At 44.9% G+C, this 25,931-nt stretch overlaps 1 protein-coding gene across 2 annotated transcripts; it reads left to right on the plus strand.

Moving 5' to 3' along the window:
- arhgap32b (Rho GTPase activating protein 32b) lies at positions 1-25,573 on the plus strand. Of its 2 annotated transcripts, none has more exons than XM_085935362.1 (25): positions 1-512; positions 3,624-3,910; positions 5,202-5,307; positions 6,752-6,849; positions 7,004-7,088; positions 11,231-11,317; positions 12,352-12,489; positions 12,781-12,873; positions 13,007-13,129; positions 13,308-13,385; positions 13,593-13,674; positions 14,327-14,377; positions 14,614-14,688; positions 18,786-18,935; positions 19,020-19,122; positions 19,586-19,730; positions 19,854-19,936; positions 20,051-20,158; positions 20,233-20,378; positions 20,446-20,647; positions 20,729-20,874; positions 20,967-21,041; positions 21,153-21,914; positions 21,991-22,595; positions 22,703-25,573. In XM_085935362.1, the coding sequence occupies exons 2-25, from the start codon at positions 3,813-3,815 to the stop codon at positions 24,734-24,736; spliced, it is 5,673 nt and encodes a 1,890-aa protein (XP_085791488.1). In that variant the 5' UTR covers positions 1-512; positions 3,624-3,812; the 3' UTR covers positions 24,737-25,573. The 2 variants fall into 2 exon arrangements, with proteins under 2 accessions (XP_085791488.1, XP_085791489.1); XM_085935363.1 differs by having other exon boundaries at positions 3,628-3,910.
- The last annotated feature ends 358 nt before the right edge of the window (positions 25,574-25,931 follow it).

Consider the following 25,931-nt stretch of genomic DNA (forward strand, 5'->3'; position numbering starts at 1 on the left):
TTTGTCACACTTGCTTGAAATGCGCCACTTTCTGTCGAAGCTATTATTTTCGAGTCCCGCGAATGCAACACTGCCTGAGCGCTGCTGCTCCCGCTCGGAATCACTTTCCTTTCCTACTTGTGCTCACATGGAGGGACGCGACGCGACGCGTTTTATTCTAAAGAAAGCTGAAAAGAGCCAAGTGTGAATCCAAAGGAAAAGCCAGCCAGCCAGCCCTGTTCAAGCAAGAAGATACGCGATTTGAAAGAAATGATTCCACACGGAGATTTGGCTGCAAAGTGCTGATGAGCCCCGGGGGACTCTTTTTGTTGAGTGTTTGTGTTGGCTCCGTTTCATTCACTTCACCTCACCTCACCTCCGTGGGAAACATGAACATACTCGCACTTTTTGGACTGAAGCTGCGATCGGCGCTAAAAGAACCTGACGCAGACAGTGAAATCTAAACTGGTCTCGCCATCCGACGGGTGGTCGTCGAACGGACGGCGCCTCAGGCAGGATCAAGCTGAAGTGAGGTAGGTACTCGTGCTTCGTGTGCTCGCTCGTGTTCCCTCCCTCACGTGGATTGTGTTTGTTCTCCATCGCAGCATACATCTTACTTTCTTTCTTTCAGCCGAGTCTGCACATGTGAAATGGCGTGCATGTGTCAAAGAGTCTCGAACTCACCCCACTCATGGATCCAGCCAGCAGCAATGGGGAGAGGACCCCTTTATTTGAGCTTGTCTTCTTCTATATTACGATTGGCATTGCTGTTGTTATGATGATAGTGCTGTTCATGCTGTCTATCTTGTTGTCAAGCAAGTGCGAGGATTAGTCGAGACTGAAATGTTGACAGTAAGGTTGAATGATTTTGCTCTACTGCAACTTCTTCAGATGTTATTACTATTTGTGGAGCCCTTTCAAACAACCATTGCTGCATGCAAAGTGCTGTCCATGAAGCAAAGGGTAGTCGTACAACTGAGACGGTTCTAAATAATACATGAAGAACTAAAATGCCAGCATGAGACATGGCGTTTCTCAGTCTGGAGATCAGTAAAAAAAAAAAAAAAAACAATTCAGCCGTATGTATCATGAATGAAGTGAAGAAATCATATCTTTTTATTGGACAGTCTCTTTTCAAATCTTTGAAATACGGCCCTGGATCTCTGAGCGAGTGTGTTATTTGATCCAAAATTGGTCAGGCTTCTTTTTCATACCATATTAAATGAGGACCGTTAATTCTTACGTTTTCTGTGGATACAAATCCAGCGATGATCTGCTCAGGCATTAGGAAATGCCTTGCTTAAAGGCACGCAGTTGCGAGCAAAGAATTCTTAAGAGTACAAAGTGTTTGCCAAATATTTCCCCTGGTGCAAGTCTTCGTAGTTAAATGAATGACTTGCTTGATACAACCTGCAGCGCATAGCGCTTCTACCGTGATTGCAGCAATACTTGAGGAGCACGCACGCTCGCATGCTCGCACGCACGCTTCATCAGGTTTTTTTTTGGCGTCTAGGTCGCGGTTCTGTATGTTCTCGGTGTAACTGCGGTGCTCCCCTGAGAGCCATGTTAGCATTCCAAGCATGTTGAAGCTTGATGTGATTCAATTCCGCCCTTTAGTTGAATGTGTCTCTTTGATCCGGAGTTATTAATCCTTCAGTCTGTACATGTACCCGTATTGTTATTAAAGTTACGCAGCCATCCAAAGATTGCTCTGAAAAGCAGATGAAACATTCCACCAAATTCACGTTTGCTTTTTTTGATGTGAGGACTTTTTTTTTTCTAAATGGTCTTTCTTTTCTACACAAAAGTGGCCAATCTGAAAGCTTTCCTTGTCTGTCTCTGTGTTGGAGGCCATGCACAAATCCAGCCTTGACCTCTGACCCCAGGCTTTGGATACTGCTGCATTGTGAGGGTCTTGGCATGCACCGCAGTTCCTTTGCTCATGTTCTTAAATTGTGCCAACCGGCCGGCCGCCCGGCCTTCAGACGTTCTCCTCTACGTGCAAAGAGTCTTTGCAAAGGCGGTGTGAAAAAGCATCTCCCGCCGGTGGCCTCCGAGGGGGTGCCGTGACATTCCCAAAAGAGTTGCCAGTTTCCCATAAACAATCCTGGCATTGACTCAGACGCTGATTAGGAAATTGTCAAGGTGTCCCCCCCACCCCACCGCCGCCACAGTGGCGGTGGCTGAATGAGATCAGGATTCAACAAAATGGCGTCCATTCATGGCAACGACTTTTGTTAGTCATTGAAATCACCAGCTTTCAGGCGCTCATTGAATTTTTTGGAACGAAACAACATGATGTTTGACCATGTCAAAAAGTATTAAGAACATTTGAAACACTCTAATTATACAAGTTCTTTTTGGACCAAACAAAATGAGTTCTTCTAAAACAAAAAAGTGCAACAATAGCCTTTCAAGTACGCTTTCCTTGTAGAAACAAATAGTATATTGAATATGAATGCATCATAATGAACGATTATGCCAATTTCATGAAGAATAGAATGACAAACGAATCGAATTAGCTTTTGTTGCCTTGTGTTGGCTGTCGCAAGATTGACTTTGCTTTTTCCTCTGCATTATTACAACTCACTGGCCCTTTTGAAATCTTATAAACTCTGGTCCACATTTAAAGAGCAGTTAAGGAGATTTTTTTTATTGATTTCAACTCTCTTAGTGTATGAATGTTTCCCGCTTCATTCTTAGTGTAACCTGAAATGCTTTTCTAGACGGCGGGCGATCACGCCTTGCTAAGTGGAGCGGTCTAGTTGCTCGCTATCCGGTGGCCGGCCTCATTACTATTGTGTGAATTAGGTTGATGGGTGTCGTGATGCATTCGGGTCAATATTTTATGCCAATGGTGTCGTAGCGCTCGGCAAATATTGGATTTCCACCTGAAATGGTTTACTGCGTTTTTTTCAGAAACAATAGAGTTTCCAGCTATCGAAAAAAGTCCATTAAAGTGGAGCAAATTGTAGTCCTGTGAGACATCTAAACTAAACAAGGCAGCAAATGGAGCATGCTAACAGAATAGATGAAGACTTGTTGGTCAAGTCTTCCATGTTTACACAATACGTGTGGTTACGTCATGGCTGAGTTTATGGATTCAAGTGACAGTTGGCTATTTTTTGAAAATCACAAAGCTCAATAAGAAGCAGCCGCTTTATCGTGTTGTATGTGGATTCTCTCTCTCTCCCTCCCTCCCTCCCACGCTCCTTGCCCCCTCCCCTACTTGGCGCGCGTGTGCAATGCATCGTCATTGATGAGCAGGAAAACCGGTGTAGGCTTTTCCCTTTTTATACGTGCAGAGAAATTCTCAATTTGAGATGATTCCATTTGTAGGCAGCAGGCTGCTAGAAAGAATTTGGTCAAAGATAGAGGCAGACGTCAGGCAGTACCAAGCTGTGCTGCTAATGTGTCTGTTTAATTGTTGATTGATACGCTGGAGGACTGATTTCATGCATATGTTTTTCTTTTATTTCAACACAAATGACACTTTTGCCATATTGTGTGTCTGTCACAATGATAGACACCCCCCAGCCTTCCTTCTTGCGTCTATATCGATGATTTATTTGATCTCATCTGTCTTTTTCCCTCCCTTCCTCCCTCTTTTCTCTCTATTGCTCCCCCTGCCATTTTTCTGGCAGGCAGGCAGGCAGCCACGCAGCCAGGCAGGCAGGCAAACAGGCTGCACATCTCTCTCTCTCTCTCTCGCTCTCTCGCTCTCTCGCTCTCTCGCTCTCTGTGTCTCTCGCTCTCTGTGTCTCTCTATCTTTCTTTCTCCCTCCCTGGACCTCTCTGGCAGGCAGGCAGGCTCCACATTGCGGTGAGTCAGTATGATGGAGGCAGGCAGCGGGGCTGCCGCAGCGGTGGGGAGTGCAGCACTTGGACTGCTGGGAGCCGCATCCACGTCCAGCCTTGACATCTTGGACAGGTAAGGCCACACGCAGCGCAAACTCCATTTTTGCACCATGACCATAGCGGAAGTTAGGAGAGGACCACACCTAAAGGTTAGGCTTAGTTTGCTTGGTGGCTGTCACAAGTGCTCATTCCCTATGATTGAGAAGCAGATGTCAGCTTTCTGTTTATGTGTTGATGACAGGAGAGGGAGGGAGGGAGGCTGTTATTTGGAATTTCAAGGAGAAACGATAGCAGCAATATCTGCATGCAGGGGAGGAGGAGAAGGTGGAGGTTGCCCCACATGGAGCTGAATTAATCCAATGAATTTGCACAGTCACCATCACAGCCACATCCCTTCAAGCAAGTCTTCTTGCGAACGAGCAGCTCAATTACCAGCCTCTCCAAGTGTAGACGTCATTGCTACGCTAACACCTAGTCATCATGCGTGCAAACTCAAGCCTTTCCCAAATGCTTTATTGCTCACCCCAAAAATTCCGGCAGGCCCAAATAGTGTTGGCAAAAGGGGCCAGTGAAATTCATCTGGTTTGTTTGCTTTGGAGGCATTTTCATTGACTACTGTGTGCACGTGGGATATGGTCACATCCAGATTACATTTCATCCCAACTAAGCTCTCCTTTGAAATGGCTTTCCTTTTGACTCCCCTCACTTACTTTCAACCAATGACTGCATATTTGAGCGGGGTCTGTAAAACGAACCTACAATTGTTCTTCTTCTTCTTCTTCAATACATGCCAGTCTGTAGTCCCCACCTGCTCTCAGCTCATTGTTACAACAGTCCTGAACTAAATCGAAATCCTGCCCGGGGTTACCATGGCAGCAGTAGCTTAGCATACATGAAATAGTAAAAATTGAAGGGGGGGATGAATCGGACGGGGTCAAGGTGCAGGATGTCACGTTTCAATCCCTTCATCGCCATTCAAACGTGCAATCCAATTCAAGCGGTCGTTTCTATTGAATTGAATTCAGTGCGTTTCCATCAAATGTCACAAGTTTTTGGGAGTTAAATGGGATCTTTTTTTTTTATTTATTTTTTGCTGGCCTTCTGTGGCTGCTGCGGCAGCAGATGGGCTCCATTGAAAATGAATGAGGGGGCTGCGCTGCGTGAGCATGGCCGAAGGCACTTTTGCTGCATCAACAAAAAACAAAAAAAACGCTCCATATAAACCTCTAATCCTTTTTTGACTTAAAAACTAGTTCACATCACAGAGGAGCTCCTATTTGCATTGAGTGCTCGGTCATCTGGGTGAAATAACCCAGTAAACTCTAGCATACTCAAATCATGATTCTTGTGTTTGACGCACGCAGGGGCCTTGGTCTTGGACGACATCTGGAGGACGACGATACAGTGCCTGAACTGGCTCACGTTCATCCCAGAGAGAGACCTGACTGGGAAGAGACAATTAGTGCCATGGTTAGACACACACGCACACACACGCACACACACACACACACACACACACACACACACACACACACACACACACACACACACACACACACACACACACACACACTCGTATCCTTGGTCCTATTTTATTGAGAAAGAAAAGATGATCGGCTGTGCTCTGCTGCTGGAAACACTAGCTAGCTAGCTAACCGATGCCTTGCTCCTCTTTGCACCAATATTGCTCTACTTTCATGATCATTTCATGATTTCAACAAGGTGGAGAGAAAACCCGTAAGATACGGCAAATCAACAACGCTAATCATTTTTTTCCCAGTCTCAGGTTTGGGTTTGACTTCTTGCAAAAAGTATGGTGAAAATGAGGCCGTCTCCATGGTAACCTGCAGACGTGCGTTGTTGGAATCTATTGCCTTCTTTGACTGGGCAAGAGGGAGAGAATCAACTAGCACACCGTGCTAATGAATATTGAAGTTAGAGGCCGTCGACTTGTCTTGATTCAACATTTTATAGTGCACTTAGTCTCTACCAGAGTAACTTCCATTATTCATATCTCTTAAAGGAAGTGACGAGAAACGCTCAGCAACTGTTAACTGACACGGACGGTGTTGCTTTCCACTTTTTTTAAACCATAGATGAGCAATTGCTGTTATTTTCAATGAAACTATTTATTTTTATACTAGGATATGTTTAGGCACTTAAAATGGTCCTTTTTTTTTTCTCTCTCTCTCTCAACATGACCAATTAATTTTTCAAAAAATGCCTACGCGTTTCCGACTTAGTGGGCCTTTGTCTGCGTAAGATGGAGTGCACCGCCAGTGAACTGCTTTTCTACAAGTAGGTCATTTGCTCCATGTGGGCTGCTGGACACATCCAGTCAGCTGCTACCAAAAAGAAAAGATGAGTGTGCTAGCAGTATCTCTCTTTTTTTAAAAGGGAAGACAATTTGCAGTTTTAGTACTGCCATGAATTGGATTTGTCTTGGCGGGCCGGATCTGGCCACCCGTGAATTCAAGGTGATGTCATCTACAGTATATCTTACGTGGATTTAAATGGACGGGGGAGATTTTGCCGCTCAAATGTTTGGTTTTCAGGTCAACACCTAATTCACTAATCCAACGCTGGGACTAAAATGTGCTGGCGTTGTCAGATAATGCAAGCGTGGGCTATTGCTGTGGCGGGAACTGGAAGGTAAAGAAAACACATGGCTTAGCTTTAGAAGAATTGGAGGCGTTGCGCGTTGGCTACATTTCTATCCACGCTGGGGAATTCGTTCTCGCGCATTGCTGCGGAGGTTCCGAACGTTGGGCTAAGTTTCACAGTAGACCCTATGCCAATGTCATCCACTTTTCTCAAGCATACAATTTGAAAGTGCGCTGCCGACACCATGAGCACAAACGATGCTGAGCCACTTGAAGGTCATCCCGACGGAATTTGTTTTGTGAAATTTCAGGCCAGAAGCGCCGAAATCCCCGAGATGCGGAGCGAGCCGCTCCTGCGCTCGTCCTGCAGTAGCAGCACAGCCAGCATGAAGGTCAAGAATGTTAAGAAGTGAGTAGACACAACAGCCTACTTACTATCTACGTGCCTCCGTTCTTTGTTTTAATCATGGCTTCTCGCATTCTATTTCCATCTGCAACCTCTTATTACTTTCACTGTATTGCACTGGAGTGTTCTGACTGACTCTATGTGCTTTTTCATGTAGACTTTGCTTTACCAAGGGCCACTTTCCCAAACTGGCAGAATGTGCTCATTTCCATTATGAAAATGTGGACTTTGGCACAATACAGGTAATAGCATTTTGCTTATTACAATATGGTGTACTCTCACAATCATTCTTGTGTCACAATTCATTGCTAATCAAAATAAAATAGGATTATTTTGTCAAACTTTGTCAGTGGCTTCAGTGCTTCTAGGCCGAAGCCAGTAGGGGGCAGCATTTAGCTAATTTGATGTTACTTGAGAGTCCGCTTCACCTGCAGCCGAATTGTTGCTGTAATTTGGGGGATAGAATTGGATTTATTTCTTGTGTGTTTTAAGTGCCGGTTAATCGTTGACCTAGTGCTTCTTGTAAACTGCATTCCTGGGCAATTTTGCTGATGTGATTTTGTAAAGGTTGCAACTTCCTCCCCCCCACTGTGTGTTTTTATTGTCAAATTTGTGCTTACGACGTGACAAATGTAATGACATTAGCCTGTGTTGTCCGTACATTCTGTTCAGTTGCCGTACACGTAGTTAGATTTGACTGACAAGCCAGGACGGAGGCATTCGAGTTTGCGATTTCTCCTCTTTGCAATCAGTGATTCCCTCCTAAAAGTCTTTTTGTTGAATTTTGAAGCCACTGAAATGAAGGCTTTATGTAACGACTCAATGAGTCAAGCCTCTGCATGTGATTCAGCCAAAGATGGAATATTTGCTTCAGAACACATACCCTGAATTTCAATAACAGATGTGGAAGGAAGGAAGTGCCTTTTTTTCGCCACTCTTTGCACCATTATATATATATTTTTTTAATATATATATAGCTTTTTTTGTGACTTGCATCTGATGTGACAGGTTTACCTCGATTGTCTGTGCACTTGATTTTGTCTGCGCTCTTACCGGCCATCCATCTTTCTATCGATCTTCTCCTTCCTCATCCCATTGGCTGAGCAACATGACCACATGGTTCACCCTCATGCACGCACGCACAAAAGACCAAGGGGTGACGCAAAGAAATGAATTCCCTCCCTTCCCCAATCCATCAACTGTGCCGTGTTGCGCTGAGGGAGGCTCGCGCCTTGCAAATTACAAACACCAATTGAAGCTAAAGGTCAAACACAATGTGAATGCCTTTAACTCTCCATTGTTGAGTCTATTGGCCATGTAGGGCTATTGCCTAGCAATAAGATGATGTTGAGCCCCTGTCACATGTTCTCACAAAAGAGATCTGTGGATTTTTGTTTTGCTAAGGATGATGTAACTGTTTAGAGGCAGCCAGCAGTGACCCGCTTGGAGAAAACAAAAGAGCCGTTGGCGTGCACTCATTCGCACCCCCTCCTTTCCGTGTCGCTATCCCTTTTATTGTGAATGCTTCTCATGCAATGTGAGGATTGTGGAAGGGTCAAGTGAAAATTAATTGATGATCAAATTCATTGATTGATATCATTTTTAGTACTTTTTTTGGTTATATTTGAATTGTTTTTTTATTTGGATAAAAGTTCAATTGTTTTGATCATTTCTTCAATCAATAATTGTCTATATCCTCTGAATTTCAGCGTATATATATAGTAATTATTGTCCCTTTTTTGTAGCCCTCCATGAAACGGAGCCAATTACGCTATATAAAACTGATTTATGATTATTATTAATTGCCTTTGTGTCGAATCCAAATCAGGTATTTGCTTTTCATTTTGAAAACAATGACCAACATTTTTGCACAGGCATAAATGTGACATTTTGGCAGTTGAACGGGCCAAAATATTTTCCAAGCAATACCAGGAGAGAAGTATAAATCCTGTGTTGTGTCTATGATCCAAAAATCTTTCTCTCTCAAGGCCATGCGCATCCGCTCTTCCATGATCTTCCCAGGATTTGGCCACTCAACTGACGCCCAGCTGGTCAAGAAGAAACCACTGGTGCAAAAAAAAAATAAAAAAAATAATAATCCCTCGTTGTTTATTTTGACATTTTCCAAAGTTTTGTTTTGATCTTTAATTCAATGTAAATGCCGGCAGGCGGGCAGGGCTGTGCCTGTCCCAAAAATGTTGCTTGTGCCTGCATATGTAATCTAGTGGTGAGTCTTTTAGTCTCTGACAGATGTTTTGCTGAAATAGAGTAGACGCTGTCTGAAAAGCTTAGCGGATATCATGTAAGATATCCATGTCTGAAGTATTACATTTTCTGAATGTCATATTACACGCTTGACTACTGAGTCAGAATCACTTGAATATTTTATAAAAGACCTGCAAGTATTGCTTTTTTTTTCTCTCGTTTTGAGTTATGCCTACTTGCGATTTCCTTCATTCTTGAAATACTGTATCTGAGAGGTCAGGTCCCTTTTTTTTTTTTTTAATATCTAAACTGTATCTCTTCAAGCCATCTCTTAACTGGGTCAACATTGGATTAGCATTTTGATATTGTCAAACAGATTGGTGCTGAAGAATAATTTGATTTACCTGCGGCCACTCAAATCAAAATCACATTTCCCAGGAACGCCGGAGCAATTTTCCTCGACATGGTTTATTGTGAAAGGGACAAATGCAGTTTTTCTGTCTCTTTCTTTCTTTCTTTCTTTCTTTCTTTCTTTCTTTCTTTCTTTCTTTCTTTCTTTCTTTCTTTCTTTCTTTCTTTTCACCCCCATTTACCTCCTGCCCCCTTCATGTCCTTGTTCTTTCGGGCTCTCTCCCTCCATCCTCTCTCTTTGTCCCATCCAGGGAGAGGAAGATGAGGACACAAGAAGGGGGAGGGGTGGAGTAAGTAGTATGTCAGACAGGGTTGAAGAAGAGGAGGAGTAAGAACCAAGAGAGAGAATAGCGTGTAGGATTGTGAACACGCGTGGCAGAAACTGCAGAGAAAACAGCCGCAAAGTTTTTGACTCTCTTTCATTTCTGTTGCTGATTTAACGTAGTGGCCACTCGGTATGATTTTTTTTTTTTTTTTTACAAGAACACCCAAAAGCAAAGGAAATAATCAGGATTGATGGTCACAATGGCGCCAAATGAAGGAGGTGAAAGCTGTCCTGTTGAGGAATCTACCATTTAAACATCACCTTTGTTCCGTCACCAGCTGCAATTATTCCTTCCTTTTGGAACAATCCAGAAGAGGAGAGCTAGTCTTGAACATTGGAATTGTGTGCCTGAAACTGGACTCTGTGGGACGGTATGAGAAAAAGAGACTGGAGACAGGTGTTGGGCACTAAAGGAGGGGGGGGGGGGGGACGTGTCGGTGTGAATCTCCACTGCACCAAGGAGAAGGAAAGGAAAGGAAAGGAGAGTGTGCCAGCTAACATGGCTAACACATGAAAAGCACATTTGACATTGCTGTGAGTACTCAAGTGTGTGTTTTTTCTGATGAGCAACATGCTCTTGCTATTTTATGGATGGTGTGGCAGTGAGCATGACTTTATTGTACCTAAGATGGAGTCACTTGAGATGAAAAATCCAAAGGTTGGAAAGTATACGATTGTGCTGGCTGGCCAAAAGCAGGAGCACTCGGTGGCAAGCCTATAATGTTATTTCCATTGGAGATCAAATTGCCGTTTTGAGCGGTCTTGTGTTTATGGTTTCCTGCACCGCTGGAAATTTGAGTGTATCTTTAGAATAACTTTTAATAGCATGTGCTTTTAGGGCGCAGCTGTGAGTCAACCTGCTGCTGTTGCTGCTGCTGCCTTTTTTCTAGGTAGGCACAACGATTTGAACACAAGACAGGGCCGACAACTGTCATTATGGACATTTTAGCCTTGAACTGCTCAAATCATTGACATACATTTTGACTTTTGGAAGGAAGGAAAGTGAAATTGATGCCAGAAGGTATCATGCTCACTTGCAGTGGTATTTTTCTTCCAGCGCCTGCCTTGATTCTGTTTGTGAGTGAAAGCAGGCCAAGATGAATTAGACAGCCAAAATCATTTGAAACAAGCAAAGCGGAACTGATTTGAACTTGTCGTCTTGGTTGAAAAGAGCCTTTTTAGAGCTTTTGTCTCTCGGTAGCCACGAAATATTTTAGATGTCTTTGACTCTCATCTTTTAAAAAGCATTTCTCAAAGCAACACCCCAGAAGAAAGTAGAAAAGAAAATCCTTTTGAACAAAAAAGTCAAGCTGATGGGGAATGCAGCTGGTCCCATCTGATTAAGATGTCATATTCCAAGTGAGGGACGCAAGATGAGAGCGAGAGAGCACATCTTATTCACGTCAAACAATAACAATCGATCATAACTGCGTTGTCTTTCAGTTGTCTCTCGGCGATGAACAGAGTGAAGTTACGCGCAACAGCCAAGAGTCCAAGGAGCTTGTGTACTTGGTTCATATTTCCTGCCAGGTGAGCTTAAAAAAATGACACAATTGACACAAACAGAAGAATTCATCCAAGGGATTTGAATTCAGAATGACGACCATTTTTACTACATTGGTTGTGGGGGGGGGGCTCCTGAAATAGTTCACAATTATTGTGACGATCACTAGGGGTGAAATGTTTACGAATTCCAAGTCAGTTTCTTGCGTTTCCAACAGAGCATATTTGGACTTCATGATTTCGAATGATCCAAAAACTGGAAGCTTGGTTTCATGTGCTCGCCTTCATCTTCCCATCGCCCAGTTGAAATGTCTGTTTACACGGGAATTTTGGCATGTGTAGAAATGAACCCAAACAAACAGACCTAGTCCAGCTGCAGAGTAGCTTTGCCCTTATTTCCTCCGCTGACTTTTTTTTTTTTTATTCCATTCGCAGAAGGTATTCCTTTTCCCCGTCCTTGACAATGACACACAAGTATGTAGTTGGAAATTCCATCTAGTACGAAAAGCCACTGGAATTTTTTTTTAAATCTTCCTTTATAGAAAAAGAGACTGCAGCTCACAAATAGTTTTGTTTCGATTTTGAATAGAAATATTGATTGTTGCAGCATAGTTGAGTTCTGCCAACTGGATTCCCAGTATGAAAGCTTAATGTGTGTTCACTGAGCCTACGGAGACTTTTCAGCCCCGCCAAAAGAATCAGTGGCTTGAGTGCTCACATTTTGGCCCCGGTACACGCAAACTTTTTTAGGCCACAAGATTCTCTCACTTGGTTAGGCAATTTGGAGCTTCGCCTTAGTTGGCGTCGAAAGAGACAAGAAAAATGGAATGGCAGTGATGACGCTAACATTAGCCTCTGCTAACCCGCATGTTTTTGGAATGTGGGAGGAAGTGCCGCAGGAAAAGCCGAGCTGTGATTCAAATGAAAGCTCCAAACTCAGGCAAATGTGCCGACCACTCTGCAGCTTTCCACAATGTTCCAGAATAAATGGCAAGCTTTGATAGAAATTGTTTGTCACACCCAAATGAATCATTAGTCGACTCTCACACCCTTTTTTTCAGGGTCGCAGCTGGATTGTGAAGCGTAGCTATGAGGATTTCCGTGTGTTGGACAAGCACCTGCACCTTTGCATATATGACCGGCGTTTCTCCCAGCTGCCTGAGCTGCCCAGATTTGACACTTTGACTGATCAAGCAGAGGTGAGTGAGTGAGCTCTGTGCATGCGTGCATCTGGACTGGACTGGAAAGAACTCCTTCCAAGGATGTCGCATGACACTCTTAAACCTTTTCCAGAAACTCCATTATACACTTGTAGTGATCCAACAAACTGACTCATAGTCATAAAGTAAAAAAATGTCAGAAAAAAATGTTTAAAAAAAAAAAAATCCTATTTAGTAAGCTTTCAGCAAAGTGTTTTTTGTTTTGTTTTTTAATTTCAAACTCCCTCTTTAATTGTTTGGGGTTTTTTTTTTTCTTCCCTTCCACGTTAGTCTGTTTCCCAGATGTTGTTGAGTTACCTCTCCCGGCTTTCAGCCATTGCTGACAACAAGATAAACTGTGGGCCCGCCCTCACGTGGATGGAGGTACATTGTACACACTTTCCTCATTTTGCAGAAGAATCAGTGAGATTCAGTAGAGATGATGTGGAAGGAGACGGCTGCCTCAGCAGTTATTGTGTTCCATCCATAAGTCAATCGAGACGTCTTTGTTTTGCAGGTTGACAATAAGGGTAATCATCTTTTGGTCCACGAAGAGTCATCCATCAACGTGCCGGCAATTGCAGCTGCCCACGTGATCAAGCGCTACATTGCGCAGGCTTCAGACGAGCTGTCCTTTGAGGTGACACTCGTACACAGCGCACAAAGAATGCATTCCATTCCACTTTATAGTCCTCAAGAGATAGAAAAAACGAGTTGCCTCTTCCAGGAGCCCTGCTCAATTTTACAAACCTAACAAGTTTGCCAGAGAATCCAGTGGTTGGTTGTACTGGCTTTTGAGCATTTTCTCTTGCCTTCAGGTTGGTGACATTGTTTCAGTCATTGACATGCCTCCGAAAGAAGACACCACATGGTGGAGGGGGAAGCACGGCTTTCAGGTGGGTGAGCAGTCTGCTTTTCTTGATGGCCCATGAGGAAGCAAAGTTTGAAATGAAGGCTAAATGGACCCAAGCCCACTTGACATTTTTTGCCATGGTTTGACTTTTTTTTTTCAATTTACAACTCAGCTGTTTCTCAACCCTTTCCAACGTTCCTTAGTGCTGGAAGTCTGTTTTTATTTTTGTGCCTTCTCTCCCTTTCTCCAGGTTGGCTACTTTCCCAGTGAGTGCGTGGAGCTCATAAACGATAAAGTGCCGCAGTCCGTGACCAACTCGGTGCCGAAGCCAGGTAGTGTTTGCCCTTTACTTTCAAAGCGTTTCGGGAAATGTTGTCGGAAGGAAGCAATGGTTCACGACATTTGAGAGATAAGGCTGGATTTTCAGGGAGCACTTTTTATTGTTGATGTCAAAAATAGGACTGGGATATTCAAATACATATGTAAGAAATCTTGAGAACAATATTCTGGCTACTTGTAAATTTCAACACCAAAGGCTGATTGATGATGAAGAATCTGTCTGGCCTTGGAATGAGACGATTGCAGAAAAGAGCACCAAGCGCCTGATGAATCAGAAATACTTGTCATGATGTTGTAGTCAGATGTAGCACATGGACAACACACAAGTGAATATTTCAATTGATATCTGCACACGCTCCAGCTTTTTTCAGTGTGTTTGGGTTCTCTTGCATGCACATGGTGCATTTATTCCCACCAGTTTGTTTTTTTTTGTTTCTAAACTCTGCTGCTCCCAAAAGCATTATTAACCTGAAAGGGCAGAGCGAGGCTTAAGTTGATTGTCAGAAATACAATCCGCATTGCTTGTTCTCACCGCTTTGATGCATCTTTAATAGCGTCGTCTCCTCACACACACACACACGGAAGTGTACGGATGCAGTACTTGCATGTGTCTTGATGTGTTTGACTTTGACTCCTCTGCCTCAGCGTCCCCGTGCTCTGGCTTGCCGCCCGCCTCATGGAGTCTCTTCCCTCCCTGTGCGTGTTGGTATACTTCCACCCGCTCCATGCATCCCTCGCTCACTTACACATAAAAACTGTGATTGTCTTGCAGTTTGTCGGTCGGTGGGATGACACATGATTTGAGATACATTGTTGTAATGGAAGACTGCTTCTAAGTGCTTCTCTCCCTCTGCTGCTTTTCTCATGTGTCCATCCGTCCATCCATCCGTCCATCTTTCTGTTGGTCCATCTGCTCGTCGGGATGCATGCAGATTTGGAGATGGAGAGTGTAATACAGGACAATGCATGGGTGGCCGACCCACTTAACCACTACAGCCTGAGTTCAGGTAGAAAAAGCTCCTTGTTGTGCCGCCCGAAACGACAATCGCTTCAAACCCACTGTAATGCTTGTTTTATGCTACACTCAAAGCAAATGTGTCACATTAATGATGGTTCTATTTCTACGTTTTGGTGAGAGTCATAAAAAAAATGTTCAAATATAAATTGATGTTCAAATATCAGTGTAAACATAATCTGGCGGTTGCATAAATTTGTAGGCCCATGTGAAAAGAGATTCCAAAAACTGCAAACAATAGTCCTATTTGCATTTAAGGTTAGCCCTGCCCATCAAGCTCTTCTTCTTTGCATAATTATCTTTCAGGTTTGTCACAATAATCGTTCCGGGGATCATCGTATGCAATTTGTGTATAGCCGTACGCTGGCTGAATATAGGAGTTGCATCCCTACTTTGAAAAGGGTATTCAGAGAAGAGAACAATCTTGTCTTCAGTTCTCTTTCTGTCTTGGCCCCTAAAGGTGCTATATGCAAATGAGTTGAAGGGTGAGCCAGGTTACTGGAGCATTTCTCCAAAGTGCTCAATGTATCCTAAGTCTGGATGAGGTCCAGCTGTGTTTGTGCAAGTCCAAAACTGAAAGAGCTTGGTAGTGGTGTCACAGTTCTGGGTCCTGACTAGCCATGATTTATTTTATCCTTTCACAGCAAGGGGGGGGGGGGGGGGGAGGTCTGTAAACCCATCCATTGAGTGCTAAGCTTTGTTCTGCAACAGTATGAATCGCTGTCTCCCTCTCCATGGCGACTAAAAGAGCACATTCCTGTCGGGAGCTACAAGCACTGAAAAAAAAACATGTACTTGCTCTTCCTTGATCCAATCTGTGCTTTCCAAAGCCCCAGTGCAATGATGGAAACTCAGATGACACTAGATCGTTCACCGTGATAAAAAGAAAATTGAGGTGACTCCAAATGCAAATGATTGTAGCGAGCGGACGCTCGGGCATTTACTGTAGTCGCCGTTCATTTGATGATGAAAATGCATATTCAGCTTTTTTTTTTTTTCCTTGGACACTGACTAGTTGCTGAGCCAAATGTAGAACAACCCCCTCATTTCCACGCCTATTGTCATCATGTCTGGGGACATGTGATTTGGGCAGCTGCTTGAGCACAAACTCAATGAGCTCAAACAGCTGCTTATGTGAAGGAGGGAGGAAGTCATTGAACACAAAATGTGTGAGACGGAGAGTCGGATTTGTTCCCAAGGATCCCGGCTCATTTCCTGGGCTGTGAAATTCTCCAGGTCCCTCGTGTAATGAGTAATCTTTACGACTGCATCTCACTTTTGGTGGAGGAGGCCGGTGATGATGTATATCGTAATTAACACCACGTAGCACTGTAATGTGTTGTTGGGCAAAATTGGTTGAAGTCACATGAAGTGGAAGAGTCTCATGATCCTGGGCCATCAACAAATCAGTTTAGCTTGACTTTGAATCCACATGCCTCCTTAACAGCTCATTTGAGGAATTACAAACATTTCTGGGAAGCAGCGGGGCCCCGATGGGGGAGAAAGTCCAAAGGTAGTCGAAATGTATACAATTGAAGTACAGTACACCACAGCGTGACCGCTCATATAGCATAACTAATCAGTGTTTCATTTGTTATTGTTGCATTTGTCTGAAAAAAGATTTAAGCTGATGATGTTCATTTGAAATTCCATGACATCTCTTCCTGTTAACACACAAAATAAGCAGTTGTTTTGCATTTGTTCCCTTTTTGTAAGCTGAAGTGTGAACTTAAAACAACAGTATGTACTGCTGAATCAGCATTTCTTGCATACACCCATAGCAATTATTTACAGCGCTGTTTCACCGTAATAAGTCACGAGGTCAACCTTTATGCTATTCTTACTATGGTATTATGACGGTAGAAAAAAAAAAAAAACTATGACACTCGGTCACCTGCTCATATTACCCATTTGGGGTAATTGTTCTTTTCTATGAAAAACTTTGGAATGTTCTAGTTTTTCATGTCAGAAGTAGAAGTTGAACCGAGTGTAGGTCTGGAATGTTCCACACATGTTGGAGCACTTGAAGGCAGCACGAGTCGATATGGAAACCAATGCCTGAGCGCAGGCGCGCGCGCGCACTCGCACAAGCACGCGCACGTCTTGTATAGTAAGCACGCGCGTGGAGTTATTAGCTGACAGAGCAAAGAGGACAAAGTGGTCTGCGTCTCTGGTTCTTTCCTTCTTTTGAATATTTGTATGTAGCTGCGAATACAGTCTTGGCCCACTTTTGTCCACTTGCGGAAGAAAAAGACGATTTATTTGGTTAGAGCCCGGGGGCGAGCCTCGTACTGACTTTACTGTGGAAACAAGGTAAGAAGATAGACCTATTTGTATTCTATATTAGTAGTACATTTTTGGACGCATTAGAATGCCCATTTTAGAGTCGTACTTCCCGGTAATTAACTCTTTGCTTGGCGACAGAAGTGAGGGATTTGCGTGTTGGAATGAATGGCATTCGCCGTAGAAATGAAATCTGGTCAAAGATGTTTATATTTACTATTTATTTCTAAATGTCATGACTGTTCATTTACGCCTGGTTTTCCAGTTGCACAATACAAAAGAAAGCGTTGAGAGTATTTGATCTTTGCTTCATTTTGTACCACAACCGATCCAGTAAATGGGTTACAGTGATTGTCTTGGTCTGTAAATATTCAATTACTTATGACGACATACGATGGAAACGTGATAATCACCCTTAGCAAACGTAGCATAAATATTTCTTTACCCTGAAATCTGTTGATAGAAGAGAATACATCAATTTTTTTTTTAATTGCAGCAGTTCGAAATGACGTCACCAAGCCTGTGAATACATGAATATCAAGAGTAAATAATGGCTATTCTGTCCACCTACTGACCAAAATTCCTGTCGAGTCACCATTCAAAGTTGGAAGGCCTGTTATTGGACACGTTTATTCAAACAAAGTGTGTGTTACTCATGAGTGTGGGTCAATAGGGAGACCCTACGCTGTTGTTTACACAGTCTTTGCAATGCAGACAGCAATGTTTGGAAGCACCATCTTGTGCTTTCTCTCAACCATATACGTACACCTTTGCTTTCTAGCATGGACTTTCTTGGCAGAATAATACCGTATGTTCCTTTTCTTGTTTATTGCTACAATAGAAATATCTGTTAAGTTTCCCGCTTGAGCACCAACAGTAACTGGGTGTGTACAATTGTTGAATCCAGAGGGGGTTTCGGCCTAACTGAATAGACTTGGCCCTTTTAAGACGATTATGTTGATTTTTGTATTCAGGGCAAGGTGGCACACAGTAGTTGTATCAGATAACTCGGGCTCAAGGCTTTTCTTTGTCTCTATGGAGTCGCTCTGTAACATCACTGGTGCGTTTCTATGGTGCTGGAATTTTCCTGCCCAACTGCTTCCTCTGAAAAGTCTCTCTCTGATTACATTGACAGGGCTGTGGCTTTGGGGCTGAAGCAGGGAAAAGAATGAACATTTGCCATTACGTGGATAATTGTTTTCTGCTGTGATGCTTGGCCTGCCCCCCCCCCCCCCCCCCCCCCAGCAATAGCCAAGCCTCAATGGGGAAACTTTTTGTCACACACAAGCTTCAACTTAAAACCTGCCAGTGGACCTTTTTAGGCCACAACGCCTTCTGAGTTGTATCTGTTTAGTATTCAAATGCCAAGGAAGAGCTGCAGGCTGAAATTTCCTCAGCTATCATCATTTGGATCCCCACCCTACACCAGAGGCCGGCCACATGTCAAAGATTTATGACTGTTTGAAAAATACCATCTGATTCGAAGCAACTTAACTGTGTTTAAAAGTTGACTTGGTGGCGAGGCAGGCGGAGTTTAGTCCTTTATGTGTTGCTATTATTTTCTGTGGTTTGAGTTCAAATGTTTCCAGCTTGAGTAGTAGCTGTGATTTTGTCACATTCCTTGTTTTGAGGAGGACCTCCATCAGCCTGGGTAAATCTAACCAATGATGCAATATAGGAATGACATCATGGACAATTGCTTCAAAGAATTTTTACGTTAGAATGAAGCCAAAATGATGCAAAAGTGAGCTGCTGGTGTTTGATGTGGTGGTTCTCATATGTGTCCTTCCTACTTTCTGTCCTCAGTGTCGAAGAAGCATGGCAAGCTGATCACCTTCTTGCGTTCCTTCATGAAGTCCAGGCCCACCAAGCAGAAGCTGAAGCAGAGGGGCATCCTCCGGGAGAGGGTGTTTGGCTGCGACCTGGGCGAGCACCTCCTCAACTCTGGACATGATGGTGAGAGAGTCGTGCTCCAAAACATCACTGAATTTGGGTTAGTTTGTTTACATTCCTTTTTTTTTTTTTTTTTCCCGTCTCCAGTTCCCCAGGTACTCAAGAGCTGCACCGAGTTCATCGAGAAGCACGGTGTGGTGGATGGTATCTACCGCCTCTCTGGAATTGCCTCCAATATCCAGAAATTGCGGTATGAGCCTGATTGAGCCAGCATTGTTATTTATAGTTCATGTGGTCTCTCGTCTCTGCTTACATGTAAATATATATATATATATATTACCTGACTGGAATGTGCTTGTGTATGTGTGGGACAGATCACTTAGAGGGGTCCAATTTCACTTTTCAGTCACGTTGCACGTCTTCCTAAGGGAACATTAGTGTTCTTTCCTATTTATTGCATTCCACTGGGAGGATCCTAAGAATTAGTAGTCATCTTCGATACTTAAGATCTCAGCAACATTCTTCTGTGGTGTTTGCCATTTAAAAGAGATGTGTTAAAAAAAAAACAGCTCACTTGATGTTAGTTTTATTTTAGTACAGAAGTTGCAGGTTTTTTTTTTTTACTGACAAGGAAAATAAAGAAATAGTTTGTCAATTTTTGTTCTTTTTTTTTTAAAATCCCCTCTGTCTTTGTGATCTTTGTTTCTCATCAGGCACGAGTTCGACTCTGAGCAAATCCCCGACCTGACCAAAGATGTTTACGTACAGGACATCCACTGTGTTGGCTCGCTGTGCAAGCTCTACTTCAGAGAACTGCCCAACCCCTTGCTCACCTATCAGCTGTATGAAAAATTCTCTGTAAGTTACTTAGGAAGTGCTTCCTGTCCACTTCAGAGTCCATTCAAATATTAACCAAAGGCTAGATTGTACTGTTACTGATCTGCAAGATTTGTCTGAGTAACAACCGCTTTGTGTGTTTAGGAGGCTGTATCAGCAGCAACAGACGAAGAGCGACTTATTAAAATCCATGACGTCATCCAACAACTTCCTCCTCCACATTACAGGTCAGAGTAGAAGCACGCTGCCCTCTTGTGGCATATATAAGGAGTGTGGCTCATCTATTCAATGAGTTGGGGTAAGAGAAAAATAAAGTTAATAGACTGTGTTTGCTCTTGTAGAACACTCGAGTTTCTCATGAGACACCTTTCCCGCCTTGCGGCATTCAGCTACATCACCAACATGCACAGTAAGAACCTGGCCATTGTCTGGGCCCCCAACCTGCTGAGGTACGTGGAGCATCTATTTCTGTGGAGCATTTCCTCAACAAACTGTCTCAATGTGTCTTTGTTTGCTTTCTCAGATCAAAACAGATTGAATCGGCATGCTTCAGTGGCACGGCGGCCTTCATGGAAGTCCGAATCCAGTCGGTTGTGGTCGAGTTCATTCTCAATCATGTGGATGTTCTCTTCAGCACCAAACTGAGCTCACTCATTCGCGAGGGAGCAGGTATAACCATCAAAATTTCCCATGACTCACCGTTGCCTCTACTCACACGCTACGTACGTGTCCACAGGTCATAACTCATTGTCACGACCCAAGTCCCTGCTGGTTTCATCCCCCTCGACCAAACTTCTAAGTTTGGAGGAGGCTCAGGCCAGAACTCAGGCTCAGATCAACTCTCCAGTCACTGAAGATAGCAAATACATTGAGGTTGGAGAAGGTCCTGCTGCCCTACAGGGCAAGTTCCACACGGTCATTGAGTTTCCCACAGAGAGGTTTGTCTTTTGGTGCAACTTGTCATTTATTTATTTTTTCAATCTGTTTTGACAGTTTTCTTTTGTTTTTTTTACTGACAGGAAGAGGCCTCCTGTTAAATCAAAGAAGTCTCCTGTGGGTAGTTGGCGTTCTTTCTTCAACTTGGGCAAGTCTTCCTCTATGTCCAAACGCAAGCTGCAACGCAACCCCAGTGAGCCCAATGAACTCAAGGCCATGGCTCTAGCTGGTGTGTCTTTCCTTTCTCAACTTTTTCACATTGTACCAAATTCTATATTTCCTGGGCTAGACTAGATGCTGATCTCAAATTGATTGTTTTAGGAGGTCGAGGAGATACAGCCACATTAAGATCTGCCAAAAGTGAAGAGTCACTCAGTTCTCTGCATAATGTTGAAGGTAGCATACATTTCTATGTATCTGTTCAATCTTACTTGGTTTAAAAGCGATTCTCATGGCTCTGATGTTTTCACGAAGCTCTGTATTTGTTTGTCTTTTCGTTTTTCTCAGGAGAGTCCAAGGTGTACCGTCCCCGGAGACCGCGATCGAGCAGCGACGCCCTTTCGGCCTCATTTAACGGCGACTTGTTGGACGGTCGACAGCACTGCGACTCGTACGACGACCTGGGCGCCACAGAGGACAGCGACGGAGATGACGGCCCCATCTGCGTACCTGCTCTGATCTCGCCTCCGCGCTCAGCCGGCGAAGATGTGGACCTCAGCCCACCAGACATCGGCATGGCCTCCTTGGACTTTGACCCCATGTCTTTCCAGTGCAGCAGCAGCAGCAGCCTCCCCGACGCCGCTTACGCATTTCCCCCGCTTGATCGGCACACGGGAGCGGAAGGCTCCACTTTAAAGAGGGGCCCCGGCAGCCTCTGGGGAAAGACCAACGGATCTGACCTCCTGCCTTCATCCTTGTTGCCCTCAGATTCGAACCCGGCTGCAGTAGAGAAAGCAGAAAGCCAAAAACTCACCACGTCTTATTTGTACGCTGACAAACCCACACAAGCCGTGTCCCCCATTAGAAGTGTCAAGACCGCCACTTTGGAGATATTTCCCATGGAGATGCCTGAAAGGACTCCCGGTGAAGCGGCGGGACCTCCGCAACCTTTTTCTCCAAAAGACTCTCCTCTTTGTGTCAAAGCTGAGCTGTCTCGAAATGAAGCTTTCCAAATGGAGCTCCAGTCCAAGTTGGCGAGCGTGGATCGTGAAGCGCTAAAGCCAGAGGACAGCGTTCAACTGGTGTCACGTGAAAGCCACGAGCAACAAGGTAAGAAGATCTCCATCGTAATATTCCCGCTTGACTTGCCTCCCTGCAATCTAATCGATTTTTTACTTGTTTCCAGATTCAAAGGATTTCACCTTTCCACATTCCCTGGTCACTCCGGCAAACACTTGCGCTGCCCCCCCTCCTCCTCCTCCTAAGGATGCCACCCTCACGCTGGCGCCGGTTCTTGCTGAGTCAGCACATCACACACAGCCCCAGCATCGGTCTGGCGAGACCCCGACGCCGCGTGTTTCTGACGGCTGCGCGTCATCGGGTCCGCATTTCCAGACGTCCAATGAAGAGGGAAGTGAGAAAATTAGCAATGTGTCGGTCACCGCCATCCGATGCGTTCCCTCTTCGTCAAGTCCGTCGAAAGAACAGCAGGCGCTCGAGTTAACCGGCGTGACAACCAGGCCGCCAGAAAGCGCCACGGGCTTGACCGCTCTTCTCGAAACCCCCCCTGAAATGGACTCTATTCCTTCAGACACGCGTAATCACAAAAAGGTCACCCCTCAAAGCACAGCCAACCTGAATTTTCCAACTAGGATGGCGGAAAGTCAGTCCTTGGTCGCACACGACCCGGTGTGTACCAGCGTTAGCGATAGCAGAGTTAGCACCAGTGGGAGCAGCGCCGCCATCAGCAACAGCAAAGACACCGGAGGCTCACGACAACATCTTGCTGAAGTGAGTGGAATCATTCTGAAAATATATTTAGAATCATTGTTTGTTCTCTCCGACAGCGTTGTGTGATTTTGACTCCACGCAGCTTAACTTTGGTGTCGCTTTCTTAGGTGAAGCTCCCAAGTGTTGCAAAATCCTCATCATCAGAGCAGCAGCCTCCAGCAGCTCCAAAAGCCAAAAAGTCGCTGTTGTCACCAACACAAAATCAGCGCCAGCAGCAGTCCCACGTGCAAATTCAAAGTCAGCCACTATCAAAGGCTAATTCAACAGCGACACCGATCTCTTCGGAGCACGTGGATCGGCCTTATGAAATGGTAAATCCAACACAACCCTGCTGCCTGGAGTCGGCTAAAAAGGAGCCCACTGGATCCACACCTCCAGCCCCTCCGCTCCGCACCATGGAGAGCAAACTCGCCACGGCTGCACTCAGTCAGGGTGAAGCTTCTTACCATACTTCCGAGGCCCTTCATCACCATCCCGTTTCTCCTCGTAAATCTTCCGCACATCCCTACCACGGCAAAAGTGAAGCCTTCCTAATGGAGCCTCAAGGAGTGGCGTACTACCACCACCACCACCAGAGACCCGTTTCGATGGGGCCGCATCCCGTGCCGCACCACTACAGACCCAACAGTGTCCCCTCGCACCTCCCCTATGCGTCAAAGTCCGAACCTCAGATACCTTACAGTGCCCGAGTAGACAATAAATACAGCACTTTAGGCCCAAGGTCCTACCACCATTCTATGAAGGCCAGAGGAAACACCCGCAGCGTTTACGGAGCCGCCGGCCATTCGGGTTACAGCCTTGAGCGAAACCACGGCTATCCCACAATCCGCAGAGTGCACTCGCTCCACGTTCCCGCCGCCATCCGCACCGTACCCATCCAAAGGACGGAGGTTCCTCCGGACGACATGTTCTATTACCATCGACCCGTGTATCAGTGCAAACCCTACCAACAAGCCCCGCAGCAGTCCTTGCAGCAGGCCGACTATCACGTGACTCAACTGCAACCTTATTTTGAGAACGGCCGAGTCCAGTACCGCTACAGTCCGTATTCCGGGGAGGGGCCTTATTACGACCCGGACCCTTACGGCGCCAACCGTGGCCGCCACGTCCACTCGGCCTGTACAGATTCCGGGAGCGTTGTTTGCAGAGCCGGCGGAAAGGCCACAGGGTACCACTACCTCGCTCGCAACCTTCTCCCACCCGGAAAGGAGCACAGCTTTGTGAGCAGGGATATGCCACCCGCTCACGGCGTGAAGGAACTTCCTTCTTACCTTTCTTGGGACCCCGAGGAGTGGGAATGTTTGCGCATGCAGTCTATCCGCAGACAAAGTCGGGCCAGGCAGAAGATGAAAGGTCCGGTGCTCTCGCAGTACGACAACGTAGGCTCGTTTGCGTCATTTGACGTTGCCGGCTACGACACCCTGCACTCGCGCAGCAAGTCCGATCCGGGTAAGGCTTTGTCGACTACAACCGAGAGCAAAGACGGTCGCTATCTGCCCAGACACATGGTCTCGGACCCCGACGTCCTCAAATGTTTGGAGAGCGACAAGCGAGGTGCTCCGACGCGAGACAGGTCGGACGGTCCGGCCAAGCAAAACGGCTCCAAGAAATGCCAATCGTCTCATTCCGTTCCCGCCGCCCATCAGCAGGAGAGCGGCCAACATGAAGCCAAAGTCAAGGCTTCGGGTGAAAGCGGCGGCCGCTCCAAACACTGGCAGCCGGAGCACACAAACAAGAGGAGCTTCCAGACACGCTACGAGTGCCACGATGCTGAGCGCCACCACGGCAAAGGGAAAGCGACAAGCGCCTATCAGGCCGCGGAAGATTTGCCCAAAGAACAGGCGGCCCACTGCAAACCCGATCCATCACAGCACGGCAACAAAACCCAAGTGGATGGAGACTACTCTTATCGCAAACCGGTGCAATCCCACTACGACAATTTGGACGATTACCACCCAGTACCTCAGCCCCAGGGCCCGGTTGAAAAAGGCGGCGGCGGCGGCTCTAACTCCTCCTATCCGCCGGCGGCGCCGCACAACAACAACAACAGAGCGTCGTATTCCACAGCGTTAGGCCAGGGAGCCTTCCTCCAAAGTGAGCTGGCTATCCAGAGGCCAGAAACACAAATATGTACGGAATAATTCAAAAGAACAGAAAGAAAGAAAGACTTTGGTTGATCAGCCTCTGCAGGACAGTGGACTGTTGTACCGCCTATATTTTTTGCTCTTCTGTATTTTTAACAAATTGTAAAGGAAAATGGAAGACTTTTTACACAAAGTCCCGAATGTACCAAGAGCCCATTTTTGCTGTGTTCGTCATAATGTATAACATGAAAGATGTGAGCTACGTTAAACAGGAACCACAAATGTCTAATAAGATACATAAAATAAGATATTTTATACACACACACACACACACACACACACACACACACACTAATCTATAGTTGAAGGGGATGTTTTTTTTTTTTCGTTGGATGTGGCTACTGGGTTTGAGCATAAATGGGAACAAGTTTTGCATTTCAGAAATGCATGCACTTACTCACTCCATTACAGAACAGTCCTGTGTACGTCACTGTTCATGACTTTCTTTATTGCAGCACAAGGTCTGAGTGGAGGATCGTGTTATCAGCGTCACACCCAACCAACCCACATGCACGTAGGTAGGTAGGCAGGCAGTACACTGTGTCCATGTTTGTCTTTGGAAAATACCTCTTTGTGAACTTGACAAGAATCTGGCAGTTGTTTTTGCCATTTATGTTCTTTGTGTATGTACATTGACTAAAATTTCGGATGGAATGTTTTGGTACTTCATTAGAAGGGGGCAGTAAAAAGCAAAAGAGATGGTCAATTTTAGGTACAGATGTGAAAGAGTTTTTTTTTTTTTTTACATTTCATTTCCCCCATTGCGTTGATCTATTTGTGAGATCTGTTCTATCATGAATAAAAGTTGACAATTTGTTTTCCTCTAAAACAACATCCCACTTTGTAGAATTGTTTTTTGGGGAGTTAAAAAGGTATTTTACTGCTCTTGCCCATATTATGCAAACCACTTATGTAGTTAATTGTTGAAATGTGTATTTCAGGCCGAAAAGCTACGTATACATTCATTTGGTACTACCCGGTGGAGTTCAGAACAAACGAGTTGTATTCTGTCATGGTTTTATGCAGTATATCGCTTGCAGATGTTGCCTTACCTTAAGCCTCATTCTTTCAAGTTGGGCAGGCCAGAAGTAAGGCACTGTGTACTTCAATGTGAAATACGTGTCTCTAACCAATGGGTACTTTAAGTTTAGATCGAAAATAAAGAAAACTCTTTGGGAATAGCACTTAACAA

This window comes from Syngnathus leptorhynchus, chromosome 17 (assembly GCF_054491065.1).
Source record: "Syngnathus leptorhynchus isolate UIUO chromosome 17, UIUO_Slep, whole genome shotgun sequence".
Taxonomy (NCBI): Eukaryota; Metazoa; Chordata; class Actinopteri; order Syngnathiformes; family Syngnathidae; genus Syngnathus; species Syngnathus leptorhynchus.